The 22,360-nt window shown below is 41.8% G+C and overlaps 1 protein-coding gene across 1 annotated transcript in view; it reads right to left on the bottom strand.

Annotated features, from left to right (window-relative positions):
• LOC131294545 (cyclin-dependent kinase 14) overlaps nucleotides 1-22,360 on the bottom strand; it is a 123,118-nt gene that overhangs the window by 7,040 nt on the left and 93,718 nt on the right. Inside the window, exons 4-5 of the mRNA XM_058322627.1 lie at nucleotides 12,080-12,276; nucleotides 4,944-5,035 (exon numbers count right to left, since the gene is read on the bottom strand). Of these exons, the coding sequence (XP_058178610.1) occupies nucleotides 4,944-5,035; nucleotides 12,080-12,276 (289 nt within the window). The remainder of the gene's footprint in view (nucleotides 1-4,943; nucleotides 5,036-12,079; nucleotides 12,277-22,360) is intronic.

Here is a 22,360-nt window from a genome sequence, read left to right as displayed (position 1 = left end):
TTCAAGGAAGGTAAGGGATAAGAGAGAGGGAGTTGAAGAAGGAGACCAAAAAATGGAACAAGATTAGGAAAAGATCGGTTGAACGAATGATGCTTATCTCGATAGGAAAACCAATCTCAAAGAGTTTCCATGACGGAGCCAATGATTGGGAAAATGCGAACACATCTTGAGGACAACATGCTAGCAAACGGAACACGAGCTGGCATGTTTTACTTCAATGAGGTGTGTTTCAAAATGGAAGTGATAACACAGTGGTAAATGAAAATAAATGTGTATTCAATCTTTTGTATCCAAGGAATTAAATCCTCAAGGAAATGTTAAAACTGTATTGAACTTAAATTAATTAAAATACGCAAAACGATAGTCCCAGATCAGAGTTCACCTTCAGAACCAGTTTGTTTTCCTATTCCCATTCTTTTATTCTCTTATGCGAAAACGTTTTGTTTTCCCCAACAGGTGTACGAAAACAACCCAAATTTTGTTGCAGCCGCATTCCGGAGTTGAACGTACTACATCTCATTTACTTGCCTAATCCCTTAATACTCGCAATGCCGTTGGCTTTCTGCTAATCTCGGCGCCGCCCGGGCAACAATAATAATAGCCAAATGACTTCCACCAAGCGAGAAAAACGGAAAGCCACGCAAGTCCATCGCAATACCCCACCCCCCAGTCCCACCTTCCTTACAGTGATATAAACCAATAATCATCGACTGAAGCACCCAATCGGGGGTCTAGACACACTAAAACAACGGAAGGCGACGGACGTGGCTTATCGGAGTTGTTTCGTCCTGCCGATTGCCTTGCGCTCGGGCAGCAAAACAAACCGGCCTTTCGCCAGATTTAGCGACTTTGTCCGGAGAGCGAATGTCAATAGAGGATTAAATGAATTATTTCTCCCATCCCGTTCGCCGATCCGGGCGGAAAGCTCGGAAGGCTGGGCACCTAAATCCCGGCTGGTAGACGGGAGGATTAGAAGTTCGTCGCGAGGCAGAAAAGATTCACCATTGCATTTCTAATCGGGTTTGCTGGAAGTAATCAACAGGGAATCCTCGGGTGCTTCTGCTGCTTGGTTGGTTGGTTGGTGGATAAAGATACGGGACGAGTGTTCTTCTTTCGCAGGAAGAACATAGTCATCAACTGGAGCCAGTGACAGGGTCCATTATCGACCAAGCGGAACGATTCGATGGCTTTCCGTTGCGAGTTCGAAAGCTACACCAGCATTCGGCGACGGGATAGAAAAATGATTTCGTTTAGGGCGTTCGTTATCATTTACTCTCCGCTTGAGCTTGCTTTTTCGTTCTCCTCCCGAACCAACGTCGACGATGACAACGAATATTGTTTTCGAAGGTGTCGCCTTTCCGGGTGGGCGGGTAAAATACGTAACACGAAAGGAGCGGAATTAATTTAGGTCCTCTTTGGCAACCTCATTCTGTACGCCTTGCTTCACGAGTGGGCACCATTGTCATTATTTCGCTATTGTTATTTATAGTATTGATTGTCTCGAAGACCTAACGCTAGGGAAGGAGTTCAATAATGTTTCCCAAAGTTGGGGTGAAAATGGATCATGGGCCGAAAAACAAAAGCCAGTCTTTTATCTCTCACACCACGTGAGTATCTGCGTAGGAATCCTAAGAGAAACAAGAATCCGAGAAGAAAATGGAAAATCTCTGGATACAATTGGGTGAATACGTAAGAAAATACCTCACCCAACGCTCGAGAGCATAATGAGAATAATGGAACGGTGCCACCGGGCGGACCCCGGTGTTTAAATACTTAATTAAACGACCAGGTGTCCTAATGATGATGTCTCCTACTCGTTACCGTTCGCCGCAAGAGTGATGGGAGCTCGTTTATTAAATCTTCCGGCCCTGGATGCCAACAGTCACGCTGAGACGGTTCGGCCATGATTGATACAGAAAGCGAAACCGAAGACTGTTTTTGTTTTACTGCTGGGAAGAGTATCCTTTAATCTACCGCGAGGGCGTAGCACAGTGAACCGGACGCAAATGGGAACGACGATGGTTTGTCCCTAGAGGGAGAAAGATCGCAATGTCCCTAGCCGAAACTGTCATTAACCGCTTTCCAATGAACGTGCGGTACTACGATATCAATTTCCCAAAATGAATTTGGTTTACTAGCATTACACGATCGATGGAAACAGCAAGGCGAGAAAGAGCATTTTGACAAATGCTTCGGATTTTTCATGGTTATGGTGGAATTGAAAGCCTGATATTGGGTTAAACAAAATAAGAACAAACAGGGTTTAAGTCTGTACAAAAACACAGAGCAAGGTAGAATATGTTTGATGAACGATTTGATTATTCTATATCTGAATCTAAACTGTGATAACGGTCAAGATTAAAACATCTGCAAACCAAGTTACTTTCAAACATTAATAGATATGATAAAAACTATTGCGTGAGAAACATTTTTAAAACGATTCTGTTGAACACAATGTTTTTTTCTTATAAACCTACGGTCGAGAGAACGTAACTCAAGCGATGAAAAAAGTTTTTAAATTCCGCAGCAAACTAGCAACAAGCTATATTCCGTTCCACCAGTTCATCTTGATGAAAAATTCTTCCAAACTTCCCTTGTTCTTTTAAACAAAAGAAAGTTTATCGTCCAATAAAACAGCGAAAAGGACAAGAAAAAAGCGAAGCAAAGCGGATCGTGATATAAAAGGTAGCCAATTCCGATGTTTGAAGATGTGTTTCGCTTGTAGAAAAAGTTTAGTAGCTTTTTCGGAGAAATTGTATTTTTGTGTGATAACCTTTTGGTCAGCGAGAGTAGCAAGAGTCGACGAATGGTTGCCACACTAGCTCACACGCTAACAGTTGCCGGTCGATAAGCCAGACCAAGGCACTCTGGCTCTGAATGTCTTCGGAGATGAAGATTGTGTCGCCACCCAACAACGCACACTGTAGAGCGAGACCCTTTTGGTTTTATGAGAAGGTGGAACAACTTAAAACAAATAAGAAAAAGTTAAAGCCAGCGCAAAGGTCAGTATCGGTCGGAGGCTGAAGAAATTCTAATGCTGTCCCTCGTTGAGCGCCAATGACGTGCGTTCAAAGCTGAGGACATAAAAATTGGGCTCACGTCAACATTGTTCGGCGAACGTGCCGCTTCTCAACCGGGAGCGAAACATTCATCGTTTAAAGGTCGTGCCCGCTGTGTTTCTTGTGTGCACAGTTGATTGGGGGTGATCTTTTTAGCGATTTGTTGAACTTTTTAATCAATCGATCAAAGTCGTAGTGCTTTGTCGGGCTTTGATTTGTAAATGTTGCAATGGAGGGTTGTTAACCACTCCTCGCCTCGTTCGTCTGACTGTTTCACTGTAGTGTTAGTGTTTGGAAAATAAATGATTTAAATATGCAATCGTTTGGAATCGCTGCAAGTCAACCCCGATTCATTACTCATTCGTTTACAGATAAATTAAACGATGCAGAATGGAATGGATTTACATTTGTTTTCTCCCGCCACCGTTAAAAAAAAAAAAACAATTGGTCGACGTATCTCCCAATGTTTTCATTCTTCCCCTAAAATTCCAAATTCCACATTCATTCTTCTCGGATAGTAGACGATTTATCGTTCGTGTTTCATACACTCCGTGGCAAGTGCCCGGTTAAGAGCGAATGGAGTGTAATCGGTGCCGGGAAACTGCTGTCTAGAAGCACCTCTTTCTTGTATTTTCCATACATAACGAGATGGGAAAACCGGAAAACTGTAGAACGGCACTCGTGGGGCAGAAAGGAAAATAAAAACAACTGCCAGAAGATCCAACGAGCAACGAGCAACGAGCATAATTTATGATGTCTTTTTGGAGGAAATTGCACTCGACCAGCTAATGGTTGGTGAGCATAAAACAGAAATTGTATAAACAAAACGAAAAATGTACAGACAACAAAACGAAAAATGTAGTCGGAGGTTTTCGTGTTTTCCTATGCTGCCACAAAGACGGTAAACACATGTCTTCGTACGATGACGATGATTTTCCAACGCTCTCAACCATGCACATGGGTGAAACTCAAAACAACACATTTCCGTCAACAAGGGCGCTTCATTTTCAACAAGATTTTGTCAACGTGTCTTCACAACTTCAACATCACGGACAGCAGCACATGGTTCGAAGTTTTTCAATTGACATATTAAAAAAAATCTAGCGCGAAACACATAAAAACTCCAACACACATTACGCGCAGTGTGACGAAAACCAAACCAAGCGTTGCCCGCGCGGCGTTCAGACTACATCGTTCCACGTTTTATGGCGGTCGATTTTCATAAATAATGCAATAAAATTTAAATTTCTTTATGGCTACTTTCGCCGCTTTTCGGCCTCGGTCCAGGGACCACGGTTTTCGGGACGGAGGGCTCGTTCGATTTTGCCCTTTGTTTTATCACCCCGTGTGCCCCCGTATCGCCGATTGCCCTAACTAAACAACTCCCCCGGGAGGATACCCGGTGGACAAATATCGTTGGCAAATTGTCCCGGATTAGGTTCACCATTCGGGCACGTTCGGGCCCCCGCCGTTGGTTCCCTTTTTTTGGCCTTTCGTTGCGTTCGTCCGTTGCGTAAAGTGCGGACGCCAATCAAACGCACATACGCGCCACGTACAAAGGCTGACGGGAGGGGGATGCGAAAAATGAAGAGCGTTTATTTGGCTGCTTTTCCTTTGGGCAGGGTTTTGTTTTTTTCCCGCAAAGCCATTTTCTCTTCTTCTTTAACGAAAGTGGATCGACTCGAAAGTTAACCGTGTCACGTCACCGAAAGGGGTAGCATGATTTTAGGACTTTTCCGGCTGGTTGTTTTGTCGAGTCGAATTGATTTCCCATTAAAGCGAATCAAAGTGATAGGGAAATTTGTGCAGGACCGGTGTGGACATTTTCTAGGCTGGAAAAGAAAATAGAACAAGTGAAGAAAAATAGTACGGAGGTTTACTTACTTGCTATAACCCTTAAATACCGTTGCGTAGGATCCTTCACCGAGTTGTTCTAGTTTGATATAAGCTTCCGATTTTCCGAATGGCGAGTCACCCTGTGGAGCGGGAAAAAATGGGAGAAAATTTCATTAAACACATGAATAAGCACAAAGAGGAATTGAAGATATTGAATTTTTAATAATTTTGGAATTTCGTTATCTGTACCGGTCAGAAAAATCAATACGTTTTACTTGAGTTTGACGATAAATATTAATGGAGGCGCCCAGTATTTCTCACGACAAACCGGTAATAACCGGTTGGCAGTCTTATTGAAATATTTCCGCCGACGAAGCACTCTTGGAATAAAATGGACAATTTTACGCTGCTTGAGTTTGCCGCAAACCCACTACTCAGCAGATGTAGGATATACAGTTTGATAGGATAAAACGGTGGAGCGACTCTTTTAAAGGCACTTTCCGACAGGTACGCCGTATTTTGATGATTTTTATTTCTCCACAGACCGTGAGCGAACGGACAAAAAGGTACGTAGAAAAATAAAACACTACGCGAGGTGAAATACCTAACGTCATCGTTAGGGAAAGAATTCTAAGCCGAACGAAAACCGGTTACCGCATAGCGTAACGGAACGTAAGGCTTGTCGATGCGCTTCGGTGGATTAAGGGTCACGGTGTCAGGAAGACAAGACGCTGGGCAATAAAGTTAAATTCTTAAAAGCCTCGGACATCTCCCCTGTGTTTCGGAGCTACGATCAACCGAACGGTATTGTCGCTTTACTTTTTCGCATCGGGTATTTTCTGGGACGAACTTTGGGTCAACTGAGCTGACAGATCCGTACCTTCGGGGGTTTCTGGTGCCGCTGGAAACGCACTTTAAGCCCACCGGGGGAAACCCGAAAAAATTCCAAGAACATGGGTCCAAATACCGACAAATTTAAACAAACGAAGATTTACATCTCGTATTCTACTAAGACCGTTACGAAAAAAAACTTCATAGACTTTCGTCGTGCATTTGACGTCTGCAAAACAATGCCGTTCTTGGAACCAACGAAAAATAGCGACGAGGGTTCGGAAGGACATCTTAATTGGTAAGCCCATGCCGTCTGTAACAAGAGGACCTGAGGTAACTAGAATCGTTTTGTTTATTGGAAACATGCTGCCAGCCTAAATTGTTCCTCTGAGAAAGGGCGGATTTGAAATGTAAATTATTTATTAAGAATTTTTATTAAGAAATAATTATTAAGAAATTCAGGAACACAAAAATCAAACGTGCTTCCATTTCCAGCAGAACACTTTATATGCAGCAAACTATCCGTTACGTTTTTTAAGCCTCTTGATTCGACATTCACCCATTCATTCAAACAATAAAATCAGTTGCTTTTAACTGCTTGTCTTGAACAATTTCTTTGAGCGCACGTTGCCCGTTAGATGTCGTCCGATCCCTCGCCGCGTGGTCTACTTACACTGCTACATTGTAGCAACGGAATTACTTCCGTTTCCGGGTGGCTGTGTAAGCGCAAAATACCCCGGGATGGCAAGAAAATGAAACCCAACCACGGTACACACCAAATGGTGGATAGAAGAAGGAAGAAAACTTCGCTCACTTCAACCCCGCAAAAGAGGCCACCACTTGTGGGCTTAGGCAAAGCAAACAAAACAGAAAAGAACTTCCTCTCGAGAATCGGAATGCCGCACGGGATACTTTACCAATGCACAGGTCGCTTCGTAAATGCAAGAAAAGTATTTGAAACGACACGAGGGTAAGAAACGGGTGGCGTGGGGAGGCGAGATGAAATTGCACCTTGACGTAAAATAAACATCAAAGATCTAGAACTCACGACGAAGATACCAGACGGAAACACAAAAGGAATACGATAGTATTAGTATCAGTAGGAACTATGAATGTTGCATACGTTACACTCGTTGTAAAATGCACTACAAGAAAGATTCATTTGAAAACATTGTAAAATTAGAATAAAAGTTTTGCTTAAAATAAACCAAAATAAAACATTCATATCAGAACAAATTTAACAAAACTCGAATAAAAATGATTTAAAATTTCTTTAATTTACGTGGTCTATTTTCACATTGGTTTGCAGAAAATAATACAAACACAGTGCGACATTCGTCCGCAAACACGTTAAGCTATTGAATCTAAGTTTTCTGGTGCTGTTATTACGTCGATTGGCAAATGTTTAACTTTCGAAACTTATTTCGGTTCTTCTAGTTTACCCAACCAACGGGTTTACACTGTCAAGGCAGGAAATATATCTTCGATAAAGTATTTCCACGATTCCCGTTGGTTGGGGTTCGGGAATCGATGGGAAAGGGCACCATCGGTGGCGAAAGTGGACGGAAAAAGCTAGGAATTGCATCCGTTGCAGAATCTACTGACGGTCGTCGCGAAAGGGCGAAGGATCATGACCGGAATACCCACGGATAGAGATCTCCGATTTCCGTTCTTTTTCTTCGAGCTTTTGTTGGTTCCGCTTGAATAAAAACTACTGAGGGGAAGACATATTTTACTTCCACTTCGTGCGACGACAATGTGGTGCAATGTAACACGATGTCGACGACAGTATCGTTGGGCGTGTATGGGTGGGTTTGCGTGTGTGTTACGTTGACAAACGTCTCCACCGGGTGGTAAAGTCCACTGTTTGTCCAGATATTAACGCCTTGAGGTTAGTTTGCACAACGGAGCAATGGAGTGAAGGGGTGTGCGGTAGAAGGAAGCGCCTTGCTTCTTGTGCTTTTCTCAACAAGGACAATGTTTGGACAGTCGATTTTGCACGACTGAGCTTACTTACGATATCAGTATCGAAAGGTATGGTAGTAAATTAAACGAGAATGGAAAAAGTTAGGTTGAAAAACAAACCAATAATACATTTTTCAATACTCTTACGGAAAATCAAAAGTGGTTAAGTGAAAATAATCAACATCAAAATGTAAAAGAGTAGAGATTTGATTTATTAATATTTTGTACCTTACGGACAGAATATGTTATGTTATGATATGTTTAAATTATAGCAATGTAAAAGAAAGAATCATCAAGAATTGTTAGGAATGCACTAGAAAGAACAAACCCCCCTGAGGTCTATATTTTAGAGTACTTCTTGTCAATTCCACGTTCTATTAGAAAAATCAAAAACTCAATTGCTCAACTCTCACATCCAGTTCATTGGCATTCATCCGGGGGTAGGTACTTTACCGCTTCTGGGTACAGTACCGTCCAGAGGTGCTTCACAAGTGCTTCAGCAAGGATCCATTCGCTAAAGTTATGTAAAATGATATTACACAGTTTGACGCTTGCATGCATTCACACCGTCCTCTCCTGGGTGAGTGGAGCCCCAGGTTCTACGGTCCGAACCGAAATGGCTGACCTTCCAAGGGATGAAGCCAGCACAGGACTGAACTGCCACGGGCGGTACGATGAAATTGCGAATCACTTCACCAACCGTGGAGGGTTACAGTTTTCGTCCGCAGAAGTGGACGAAATTATACCCGAGTCCGAAAATGATTTTCTCATCTTTTTTTCCGCATCGGATGGATTCGGCACAAAACTGATGCTGCCGCTCCAGGGCCCGAAAGTGGTTACCACTGGGTGCTAACAATGGTGGCTAAAATTAGCAACAAAGTGAAACAGTAATGAAAATGCTAATTTTCTCTGCCCAGCCATTGGGACGCTTATTCATTTCGTTTTTGTGGTCAATTGTATCAAATACGGCAGCGGTGGGTTTTGCTTAATGATACTTATGCAAATGTTTTGATTCGAATGTTGATTGAAATAATTGGACGTTCGATTGGAAGCGGATCGATAACCAAATTGAAATAAACGATTTTTTATTTTTTTTTGGGGAAAAAATGTTCGATGAATTCAAAGTTCATTATTTTCCAACAGTAACAATCACTCAACAATAAAGGTTTTATAAACGAGAAAGGGTTTTGTGACTAATTGCTGAGATTCATTAAAAATCAGTAAAGCAACAATGTATGTTTAACATCTGGCAGCAGCACCGTAGGTTCGGGACGTTTGCAAATAGCGTAGGTAGCTTTGCAAAAAGCACAGATTTTCGATTATGAAAGAGCATATCCAATTGAATGGAAGCGAATACTTTCCTCCGCTCAAGCTCTGCCGTAGGTAAAACGTTGGAAAGGTCACAGTTGAATGTGTCAGGCTTCGGTTCGGATGACGTTCACTTGTGCGCATTTTGCAACATCGAAAACGTCAGTCCGATAGGCGTCACTGTTTTCCGCATTTCGTTTGTGTGGATGGGAAAATTTCAAAGAACATCAGATGAAATTCCTGCGCCCCACTCATACAACACTGACGCACACACGCCAGGGAACTTTGTTCCATCATCATCAACAGCGGAAGTGAAATTTAATTTTCTTCGCCACGCACCGCAACCTGAACGTCAAACCATTACCGGGGAAAACCGCAAAGAGCCTTTCTGAGGCATAGCTCGGAGTTGAAGGTGTGAAGTGTGACACCGAAGGGCGAACAGCAAGGACCGTTTCGGGGGTGTGAAAGTGTCCGTGAGAAGGATAAATCGCTCACTTATGGGCCACAAAATAGGTCACCGGCAAAAGCGTTACGGATCCGTGCAGACACTCACAGACGTGCACGGGTTGAGAAGCGCGCATTAGGGTGCGAGAGAGGCTCTGATTGGAAATGATTCCGGGCTTCCGTTTTCCTGCTTCCCGAAACTTCTAGGTGTGGCCGGGGTGCTTTAAGCTCCTACGGCAATTTCCAGCGAAGAGTCATTACCATTCGAGATTGAGTCGACTGCCCTCGCTCCATCCTCGTTCCCTTTTCATGCGGACATAAAATTATGCATAAAAAGAGCATAACGTTCACCTCCGGGGCAGCACTATAATCGTTATTCAAGGGATTTGTGTTTTGACAAGTGTAACCTTCGAGAGCACCCGACCCGGCGGATACGTTTCTATTCGCGCGGTCTGGGTCGCGGGTGGTTGGTTTTCCCAGCGCCCGAGGGGAGGTGGATACAACTTTCCCATTATCATGACCACCCGTCGGATCATTTCCACTTCACCACCGTTGTTTCGGAGTTTATGAATTTCTCAAATTAGCTGTTAAGCGCGCCACGAAACATTCATGCTTTGGGAGGAACGGGCTGAATGTTTTATTAACGACGCTTCAAACATCCTTTTATAGGATGGAATACCGCAATGAATGTAAACACAATGTAAGAATGATTGACATGTAATGTTTAAACTCATACCCATTTTCAAAAGGCACATAACGTTTATACGCTGTGAACTACCAGGCGTCTCCATTATAAAACAAAATCACTGTATCAAGAAGTCAAGTTGTGGCTTCAGTTAAACCTGTAATTACATTGTTTAAATCAAAGCCCATCATACGAGAATAAATAAGTAAACAAAACATTATTTAAATATCAGCATTACCCACACAGTAGATCGTTGAATATAAAATCAACGAACACTGAGAAATATGTTGCAAGTTTTATGTTGTCTTTATTCGTTTGTTCACAAATAGTTCGTAAAATCATGGACCACGAAAACGCTTCTATGGTTGCTCAGCAGGAAAAACATCACAATGTCTTTACGTGTGCATCGAATTTTCTCGGCGAAAAACTTGGGTTTTGCTTTTACTTTAGCAAACTGATGCTTCGATTGCAATTTTTACCAAAACGAACTTTGCACAAGTTGCACATCTGATGACGTGAACTTTCGCGACCAAATAACGTTACCCGAGCGATTCATTTCCCGCTGATCACGAGAGCGCCCCCGGAAGAAAGGATAAAACTCCTCAAACGTTCAAAGACCCATAGCATTGCTTCACCATCCGCCAGTAGGAAATCGAGCTGGAAAAGCTTGAGCGGTTACAACTTTACACCGCTTGAGGTAGAAGAATGGCAAAAGTGTAAAGAAAAGTGTAAGAAAAGAAGTTGAACTTTGAACCGAAATCGGGAACCTCTTGGCGGTGCAGTGGAAAAGAAGTATTCAATTGTGCTTGATTGAGCTGTTTACCCGTGAATGGATGATTTGTGGACGTTTTGGTGCAATTGAATGAACGTCCGAAAACTTTTGCCTCGACCGTCTACTGTTGCCTTCTGCAGTAAGCATAGTTCATTGAAAAGGTGTGGCTGATGTATGGGGCTCTGCAGCGCAGTGCAAGTACGCGGAGCAAAATGCATTTTCATATTTCAAACAGATGGTAGAATAAATCATAGTCTAGCAGCACAACAAGCAAGGCATCATCAATTCACATATGCTGGTGTGCATTTTCTAAGTAACATTCGTTTTCTTTGCGATTCTTCTCACCACTTCAAATAATGTATTGGGATTATGAATAGGAATTTTATGAGAGAAAGAGAAGAAATATTTCAGTAAACGCGATTTGTAATCTTTGGAAGAATAAAAATGGTTGGAAACACAATTTAACTAACTATTAAAACAAATCGTAATCGTTACTTCAATATTCCCAAACAGTTTATATATATAGTTTAAGCTTTCCACGTTAGATGAGCATCATGGTTAGCTTCCACCTTTTCTATTTGAGGAGCAAGAAAGATGGGGCGATTTAAACCCGCAAATCAAACGGTCTTTTCTGCATCGAAACGGAACCATTTTGCTTTTGAAACATGAGAACATTATTTTTCTTGTAATATAATATATTCATAGACAGCAAGAGAGATAAATGTGAATGTTTAGTAAAATTGATGGTGCACAGCTTTGGAACATGTCAAAACCAGGGTGTAGTACTGACGCAACCGTTGTTACATACCAATCCCCCCTTTTTATCTGGACTTTTGGTTGAATGTTTAACCAGTGTTTCGTTTTTATTTATCCTATCGGTACAATCACTATACAAATTTTGAGAGTGTGAATGAGAAAATCATTAATAACGAAAGTGTCTCTGCAACGTTTAGCAGATTGTCGCAAAGCGAATGAAGAATCGTGACAGATAAGCTTAGAATGTTCATACATCATTTTTAAGCCTACACAAAATGTCCATGTTGCTTTTTTGCCCTGTTAGACTACGAGAATATTTTGACATCGTTTATGTTGCCACCCAAAAAAGGATTGTCTTTGGTGGATATTTCTTTTTCCATACCACGATATGCAGAACATACTGTATTTCAGATGGAAACTTACCCCGAATGCACTAAACCGTTTCCGTCTTGGGTGCGGGTCGTGTTTGTTCAGGAACACTTCGGACTTGGGTCGGGGTGGCTTCTTAGGTCGCATTATCACACGTGTTTCCTCCCGGATGTCGTCGTCGAGCAGTTTGCTGTCGGACGAAACCGAAAGCTGCCGATGGACTCGCTCGTGATCGCCTACTCTGTTCCAATCTGCAAGCGAATAAAGAGAAGCAAACACAACAAAATAAAATTATCTGCTTTCAATCTGTAGTGGAATATGTATTTTTTAAATGAAAATTATTTATTGTTTAATGTTAGCAATCGTTGATATGTCACTAGTTTTAATAAACAATATTTCTCCATGACAAAATAACATCTTTTGGATTCTTCGGCCATTACCAAACAATTTCCAAAACTGTTTCGCGTCATCAAAAAGCCATCTTCGGGTTGGAGTGGGTGAAAGTCATCCTTGTGCCCGCATGGGAAAAGTGGATAAGTTTCGTCTTATTTACACCGAACTTACTGCTGTAACTATTCAAAGGTAAACAGTGTTCAACGCAAGACGGACAAGTTTAGCTTCCATAGAGAGCTCCTGCTGATTACACACTCTTGTTGCGGGTACAGCTCATCGGAAACTGTGAAGTTTATCATCATCAACGCAAAGTTTGTTCAAAGGAAACCGATAGGTTTCGCTGAGCAGCAGCTCGATAACGGTGAGAATTTGCATCGAGCTTTCCGAAACTACTCCGAAGCAGCAGAGTAAATATTTGCCATACAATCCGGTAAGAAAATTCACTCAACTTAATTTGTTTGCATTATCAACTACCGACGGGAATGGATTTCGTGGATGCTAGTGGTCCGGAATCTCTGTTAGACGGTAGCTGTATTATAATAACATTTTACAGCCCCTTCTCCACAATCTCACCGAAATACAAGAGTACTTTCCAGCGTCGATTGCATTTGCTACTGCTATACCCTAGGATTACTGCATGATCCTGTGTCTGTCGTTTCATTTCCAAGACAGCGGGTAGGTGGCACACAAGGGAGCTAAATTTAATTCCCGCTGTCGCCGGAAGTGAATTTCTGCGAGCGTTTGCTCGGAGGACATTTTTGCTTCCCGCCGATACACCGGATTATGATATCCACGACGACGATGCTGATGAAGATGGAAATTCAATCTGACGCTAGGAGCTTTCAACAGTAGCTTTTCCATTTTTTGTCTCTCTTCATCCCTCTCGCTCTCTCTGTCCCGGAGAAAATGTTTTGTCACCGTCTTTATCTTAAGAAAATGTTTATTGAAACGTATTCCATCTCAAAACCAAGATTTAGAATTTTTGAAATCCCGTATAGCATTGTATCAACATCTATTTCCAATTAAATGTGGATATGAATAATAAATATGTTATAGCTTACTCACAACAGAACTTAATTGATGTAAATGAATACTTTCTTAGATTTGTTGTAATAAAACCAGATAAAGTTGTTTAATTGAAAAAAATTAAAATGGTCTTGCACAACCATTTGGAAACTCGATTAAGTGTGAAATTAATCGATGTGGATGATATCGAAAGATACCACCGCGGAGTATTGAGCTAACCACAATCGATGCACGTCGATGATCTAAACCGCGTAACATAAACGAACCAGCATCAGCCCATTAATCACCGGAGTGAAGGAGCAGGGGGAGGGGTGTGGTTGGATTATGGAAGCATATTTTACGCGGCGCGGCATAAAAACATGGTACACTCACACGCACCACGCAATACTTTCAAACAACCGACCGGCAAATCAATTTCACTGCCCATTTAGTTTAAACCATCCCGGGGAACCCGCGGTATTCTCTCAGGTCCGACTGTTTGCGAATCCAAGCTCAATAAATTTCCATTACCGTGGAATATTGATTAATTTTTAATGTTTCCGCCGACTGCCGCCTCCGCACTTCTCTGCGTTCTTCCCACTTTCTTTCCCTTTTCTTATGCAATTTTCTTCCGTCCAGTGAAAAGTGGAATATGTTTATGGTTAATGGAGCGATCGGCGAAGAGGATGAAGAGAACGCTTCATTGAGTATTATCTCGGCTTTCAGGAAACTTGGACAGCAATAATTTGTCGTCCATTTGCCATGCATTGGATCAATTTATTGATGATTTCATTTTACGCTTTCGCATTTATCCCGTGCGTGACGGACTGAAGGGGAAACATGGCATGGCAAAGGAAACCAATCAACGCAGATCGATCGTTCGATAAGAAGACGCCATCTGTGATGGAAGTGGTGGAGAATAATTTACGCCTCGCTCATTAAAAGTAGAACGTTGCGGAACGATACTTTTGAAAAGATGAATCAACTTTGGCAAAATAAAGTGGAAGAAGGAGTATTTTGTGATACGCACAAGAAATGGACCAAGTGAAAAAAGTTTTCCTCTATTGTTAAGCTTCAACGCATGACGGGAAATTAGCCAGTCAGGAGAGCAATGAAAATTACAATAAACGTAACGTATGCTAGTACATCGGATAATTTACTTTTCTTGCGGGACCATTCCTTACGATCTGATAAACGTTGGCAGGTCTGACCACTGTCGTGACGAGAAGTTATTAGCTCCACCAGGCAAAAGGGCCGATTGACCTACTTTCGGCTTTGTTTTTGCCTCAATAAAATACCATTTTCATGGAGATACAGGAAATGGATAATTTCAATAGACACGTTTTTATTGTGAGCAGAAATTAGCCATTCCGGGCGATAACAGCAACGCAAACTGCTCGATATGGTATTCAAAATAAAAACCTTGCCACTTAGCACTTAGTGGAGTGAAAATGTGCCTTCAAATGATTGCCATAAAGCAAAGTGGCTGTGTCTCTTTTTTGCTTCCATTTTCCATCTCAGCTTCCTTATGACGCAAGGTTTTTTTTCGCCCGATTTTCAGCCGGATCAGAGAAAACATTCATGGAACAACATTTGGAACACTATAAGGAGCATCTGTTCCACAGCAGGCTCGTTTTCGGGAGGATTTTTTCCATTATTTTCTTGTCCACTGAATACCTTTTGAAAAAGCGGAGATAAGGTGAAACGGGAATTGGAAAGTAAAAACAAAACAAAAAAGGCACTTTTTCTTTAATGGGGACGGATACGAAAAAGGTGCTGTATCTTCGTAAATAAGTTGGACTGGACGACCGGAAAAGATCCCGCATGAGGAGATTTCCGAATGGCATCGTTAAAATTAAATAAACATTAAATGGCATCGCCATAAGAATGTATCTCTCTTCGGAAGGTTTGGGTGAAAAAGGACAATAACATTATAGTGCATCGCAGAGCTTTCTTATTATTTTATAGAAAGTATATAAAATAAATGTTTAAACATAAATAAGAAAAATTGTAAATTTTTAAAAAACTTTATTTATCATGTTAAAGGATTTTTAGGGTAAAACAACAAAACTCAAATAACAGCAATGATTTAAAGGTTCAAAACCGCTCGATTGAGATTTTTTGCGTCAAGGTTTCGTTCTCTCACAAGCCCATCAATCGTTTTCCCTAATGACGCTGGGTTCTGCCCATTTTTCGGTCGCAGATGACGTTCCCTTGCGACCAGTCGACGTCGTTTCGAAGGTCGTGGTCCCCGTCCATTCCAACCGCGTCCCTCGGCCAACCCTCCAAATTTTCTTTTTCCTTTCAGCAAGGTGCTGTAAAAAATAATGGTCATTCGAAATGATCTTTTTCTGTACCGCTGGGGCGAATGAAACGAAAATGAAAATCAACCAGGGAATGTCGCTCGGTTCGGAAGCATTCCACCAGGATGGCACGCTGCAGAAGGACATTGACCATGGTTGGTTAAAGATTGGAGCAGTTTTGTGGTTTTTTTTTGTGTACCAAAGGCAAGAAGAAGGCTCGCTGGTGGGTTTTTGTTCCCTCTGTTGCATGGGCTGACTATCATCTTCACACGTCATTCTCAATGGCGCGACAGACGCGCCGACTCCAACCCCTCTTCTGAATCATTCAATGGAGGGATACGAGGACCAGCGTTATATTCTCGTCCTACCAAATTTCCTAGCGACCCATCTGCGCCCAACGTTAGCGTAACGAAGAAAAAACCCGAATGACCACCTCAAAGTGGGGGGATAAAACGGACACGGGAGGGTGTGGGAGAGTTCTGTTTTCTAGCCATCGCTTAAAGCAGACCACGATTCGTCTACTTCGACCCCATTCTTGGAGTTTTTATTTTGCGGCTCACAACTTTTCACAACACACAAGCCACTTCGTGGTAGACCCAACATATTGCGGAAAATGGTTGAGAAATTGCGGAAAATTTCGCCATCCAACATTTTCGCCAACCTTTGACCTTAGGCCTAAAACCCAAAAAAAAATAAGAATAAATAACGCAAAATCTCTATCAGTTGCCAGGTCTCGAGCCCGCTGCTGGCGGGGTTGAGTGGATGAGGCGAAAAACGACATGTTTTCGGTTGGTTGCGTTGCCTAACGAAGGGCGAATTCCGTGTCGTCGACGCGTCCTGGGCCGCGCAAGGTATGACACACCGACGATATGCACGTTTGACGTTTCCCTTTTGGAAGTTACTCGTTCCCCTCCCCCAGGAGGGGGTTTCGGTTGGCGATTCCATCGCGTGCGGTTTTCCCTAAGGTATGGTGCACCCGGTGGCGCATAATGGTCGGTAGTAGCACCCGTGACGCATCTTGCGGTACGAACGAGCCGAAGCCAAATTTGCCGTACAAAATATGGAGTCCCACGTGGAAACCTAACATTATACTTTTATCAGCGAGAGAGTGGCCTTTTTTACCAAAGTAAACGAATCACCAGGTTGTATTTGTGGGTTTCCCAGGCAAAACCCCTAAATGGAGTAATTTCGAAAAATTGTAGGTAGCATTTGTTGGCCACACGAAAAACTTTGGTAGCGGTTGTTTGAATTAAAAATTATATTTGAATGTATATTTAAACTTAAATTAAAAAAAAAACAACCACGAACTAATAAATACACTCAAAAATTTATCGTTCTCGTGTTACTGTGCGTAGGAGAAGTAACGCGAGATAATTAGAGATCAATTGGTCTCAGGTACGTGTATTTGCGGAAGCGATTGTTTAATAAAACATGCATAACGACGAGCATAACAATAATTCAGGCACAATGCAAAACAGTAATTGCATGCATAATAGAACGGGAAAGCTGAAACTTTAGCTTCCTGCGATGGTCTTTAGGAAGAGAAAATCGGTGTAAGGCGGTGCAAAAGCTTGCGAAAGATCTCATTACATGCTTTTTCTTATTTGATCAGCATAGATTTAGGGTTTGGCTGTGCAGAAGGCGTGAAAACATGGTAAGAAATACAAAAACAATGTGCTTATGGATGAAAGTGAAGAAACTTTTCGCAAGCAACCTTGGAAAAAGAAATGTAAAAATAAGACTCCTCGTTGGTAGCTTAACGGAGGAGAAAAGTTTTCTCCGAAAGCACATAAAGCATTCGTCTAACGCTGATCAACCCATTTTACGAGAATCCTTTTAACTAACACAACGGAAGAACAGCATGCCTTCCGTTGAACCAGCGAGTCAAAAAGCACCGAATCAGAAACAAAAAAGAAAGCTCACACACGGCTCGGTGGAGTAGCGAAGGGAATGTGCGGGATGTGGCCAAACATGGGACATAGAATTCCCTTCTAAAACACACAATAATGGTGTGCACTTTCGGTCGGTGGGAGGTTTTCCTACCCAAACGGTACGAAGCGTAGTTTAAGGTTCATAAACGGAAATGAGCATGATTTATTCATACAAATTGTTTCAGTCAGGCCGGCCCGGGTTTCGCTCTAGGGGAGGGGGAAGGTAGGAAGGACGGTAGGGTTTTTGAGTGGTAACATTTTGCGAACCCTCCCAAAAGAAACGAATTTTGAATCCACTTTCCTTCGTGGCCGTGTCTGGTTACGTAATGGGGGAATATTTTCTTTCTTATGATGGAATAGAACATTACCGTGTCTCGCAACAACGAACGATGCTACGGTCTCGCACAGTTACCCAGTTTCCAGGGCGCCCGTAGGAAGTGTTTCAGTTTATGATGTGCTCTAATAAGGCGATACTACAAAGTTTCAACGCGCGAAACAGTGTTGAGCCGACGTGGTTATGATTTATTTAATTTTTGAACGCGCCATTTGGACGCTTTCCCTGGGAAATATCGCGAACAGCCGTGTCTGCAAACCTCATTTGCATGGCTAATTCCTTACCGAGAGCAACGTGACGTGGAGAAAATTCCGGTCAATGAGAAAAATGGGTCACTAGTGTGAGCTTCCGGGTTTTCATGTTATTCACCCTGTTTCGAAGTCAAGTTGTTCCGGTAGTGTTGGCTTAATTCCTTTATTTTATTCATCTCGATTCACTGTTCCATGCGACATTGTTGTAGTCGTATTTTAGAGGACTCTACTTGCCTCCACGGTATCGCGAAACTACGCGCCACAGGGTCGCACTTTCCATTTTCCTTACCCACCCACGTAGTGGCGCCATACGCGAAAGGACAACGACTTTCCAACAGAACCATCCCCAACCAACGCCGGAATTGCTGGAACATTTCAATGCACTCAAATGCACAAAACGTAAAAAAAACCAACAACCATCGACGGAAACCCATCCGGAAGTGCTTTCCCTCGAGAGCCAACTCCCCCTTACGTGCTCCCATGGGAAGCAGTGTGGACTTTTTGCTATCGTAATTCACCACCACTCTCAGGCCCTGATGCACGCTTTGTAGTCCGGTTTGCATTCACGAACGCATCGCTCGAATGGGGAGAATGTAACAATGCGGTGCGCCAGTGAAAAGTGTCGTCGTTGTATCCGCGAACCACGTCATCTCCTGTGGGAGAGCCTGGATGGTTGGCTGAGTTTGCCTTCGGCGAAGCGGGATAAGCGGCGCACGTTTGACACAATTTTCGTACAGTGGAAGAAAATGCGAAATGAAACTGCACTAACTGCACAGGACGGGTTTGTGCTGACGGTGTATGCATAACAAGCAGCGAACCTTGGCAATAAAAGAGTTGTTTTATTAGCAAGCGAAGAAGATCGGGCAACGAATGCTGTAGGCTAGGAAGGATACTACAGAAGTGATGGTAAGGATAGAAAAGTTTGTAGAACATACGAAGCGGAATTATTGTGATTTAGAAAAATAATCAATATGAGAATTACATGGATGTGATTATTAGTAAACACAAAAAAAAATCAAAACCCATGTTAAACATAATTTTTACAATATGCCAGGTTGGCAGTTTTACTTTGACATAATTTTAACATTAAAATCCAAAACAGCGGTAATTGAAACCGCTGCACATTTTTTTATTTTAATGCCTCAGCCTTAAGCCGTTTTGGCTTAACATATTTTCAAAAAAAAAAAAACCAAGGCTTTTCTTATAATTCAAGGTAAAAACTTTCAGATTTTTCTGCTCGTCCAATTCAGCTACTTCGTCATCTGTGAAGATTTTCCAAATCCGTAAACGGTTGAGTTTTAGAATGTTTGTTGACTCGTAGATCTTTTGGGTTTTTTGGGTTTTCATTCCTCCTCTTCTTCATTCCGCTAGCTCGGTGTGAAGCAAAAAAGATCGAATTTGAGTTGTCTTTTACTTTAGTATTTTTCAAATGTAAAATGTAAATTCAGAAAAAGTGTGCGCCAGAAAGCAAATGCATTAAGGCACATTTAAAAATTAATTTCATATTTTTAAAATGAAAAATGCCGCCATAAATTTAAAACGCCGTTTACGGATTTGAAAAATCTTCAAAAATGTCGACATTTTAAAAAGAGTGGTAATAAATAGCGCTAAAAAGCTTTCGGACAAGAGCAATGTATTCTAGTGGTAAACAAATACACAGAACAAAACTGCTCAGGATCACGTCTGAACAAAAATATCATTTTCAAAGCTTGTTCAATCAAGTGCGATAATTTTTCAAAACACTCCCCGTCTTTAATATAAAATAAAATACAGCAACAATGTTGTTTCGTATGAATCAGTCTAAACAAATTCAAAACACACAAATTCAAATACACAGAACAAAACTGCTCAGGATCACGTCTGAACAAAAATACCATTTTCAAAGCTTGTTCAATCAAGTGCGATAATTTTTCAAAACACTCCCCGTCTTTAATATAAAATAAAATTCAGCAACAATGTTGTTTCGTATGAATCAGTCTAAACAAATTCAAAACACACATTCTGATATTTATTAAGATGCCTTACATTGTCTTCTCACTGCTGTTCAATCCACTGCAGAGCTTCCGTCGCCTAGTTCCGGATACCCGAACGCACGCTCGAAAGCGCCCCCGGATAAAGCGGCGCCGGTTTTAATTTTCCACTGCTGCAGCATCGTTGCTGCTTCTCGCGAAAAAGATGCGGCTCGTAAAGTAGCCCGATGTACGATTGTTTCTTCAGTGCACAATTCCTATACTGCTCTCGTCGGTAGCAGCTGTACAGTTTTTGCATCCGAATAGAGTTTGAATGTTGTTTTTTGCTACAGTTTGTGTATCAAAGTTGTTTTGCAAAAAGTTTACCATTGTAGCAACCGTGTAGCGGTGGTTTATTTGATTTTGCTAGCGTTTGCTCCACTTTCAACCCAGTGGTTACGAAACATTTTATTTTATGTCGCACAGCAATAAAGATGTTTATTTGCCTTTCATCTGCCTTAATAAATAAAGGAGTGTGCAAAGTTTGGTAGTGAAATGTTGGGTTTGGATTACAATGTGAAAAGAAATGTGGTGTAAATAACAAGTTGTGTAGAGGAAGATCTTATCGAAAAAGTTTCGCATTTTTGTATTACAACTAATATTTCTTGATTGCTTGAAACCAGATATTTAGTGGAAACCTTGGAAATTAAGTTTCTTGTTGTGCAAGGTTTTTAAAATAAAAAAACGATAATAAACAATGTATAAAACGATAGAACAATCTCATTTGCATGCATATCGATGAAAACTGGTCGTGTCGATCATAATTGCGTCACGCTAACGGCAAATGATTACGATGAAACATTCGTAACGATCAAGCAACGTCCAGTGCGCTGTATAATGTTTCAATGTTTACATATAACAACGCACAAGGAAATGGAAATACTTCACACAAGACCAAGGGGGAAAGGCTATCGAGTCGCTAGAACCTCGCCGGGCTTACATGAAAATCGATCGGTATCACATAGATTCCGCGAAGCGATGCCATAGGGCGAGGTCACTTTGGTACTTCGTGGACGTAAGGCGACATGGTCGCTCCCTTAATCGACCCCCGTTCGAGGACCGTTCCGATATCATTCGTTACAATCTTAACGACCCTGTTGTTGCCGTTGGCGACGCTATCGATGGGAAAGGCACCGAGAACGAACGAGCTTTCGCCCAGCCGTAGGGTGTGTGTTGTTCCTGGGCTGATCGGATAATTTGTGGGAAATTAAAATTTATATTATTGTAACTCATAAGCATGCCCTGACGTCGTTGGTCCTGTTGGCGATGATGAGGCTTGGCGGTTTGCCACAGTCTCGAGAGACTTTCGTGACGATATCAGAGGGTAAAAGTGGCCATTGGGGAGGGAGGTAGTACAAAGACGATTTTCTGTGAACTAACGATGGTTTGTTATTATCCTTGAATGTGTAACGGGCATGTTACGAGCAGACTTGATGAACACATCGTTATGAAGGTTACGGTCTGAGTGCAGGGAAGCATAATTTGTTTTTGCTTTTTCTCAGCGTTTTTCGCCACGAAAGGACAAAAACAGCCAGATATAAAGATACATAAAAATGATTTCAAATAAAACAAAAACATAAAATGCTAGTCAAAAGATAATTTATTCGACTGGTTATTAAATTGTGTCCCAATTTATAATATTTGCGTGAAATGAATAACATTATCAAAGTGTATCGTCTGAATGCCTCATGCTGTAAAGCAATTCAAAAATAGCCGGAAACCAAAGACCGATGCATGAATGTTAACTATCTTATCTTTTCCATTGTTCTGTATATCTTCAATCCACATTCCACACATCCACAGACAAAGACATTGTTACCTTTTTTTCAATTTATCATTGATCAAGCATAAGAATGTGCGCTACGGTTTCGCCTGATTCTCATAGTTTTTCCATTTTGATTGGAAGCGAAAAGCAGAAGGGCAACATTTTACTGATTAGATTATGTACAACTATTGCGGGAATACCGCCACAAACGAAGACATACACATACACACACATATATATCTGGAGTGGCCGTGATTCCCCTTGCATGCAACGAGCAACCCAAAATCAATTCAATTGAGTGATCGATTCTCGCGGGAGTACCGGTCCCAGTGAAAGTTACCCAA

The sequence above is a fragment of the Anopheles ziemanni genome, chromosome 2, assembly GCF_943734765.1.
Source record: "Anopheles ziemanni chromosome 2, idAnoZiCoDA_A2_x.2, whole genome shotgun sequence".
In the NCBI taxonomy this organism is placed as follows: Eukaryota; Metazoa; Arthropoda; class Insecta; order Diptera; family Culicidae; genus Anopheles; species Anopheles ziemanni.
Note: the sequence above shows the minus strand (reverse complement) of the source record. Positions and strands in the feature narration are given on the sequence as shown.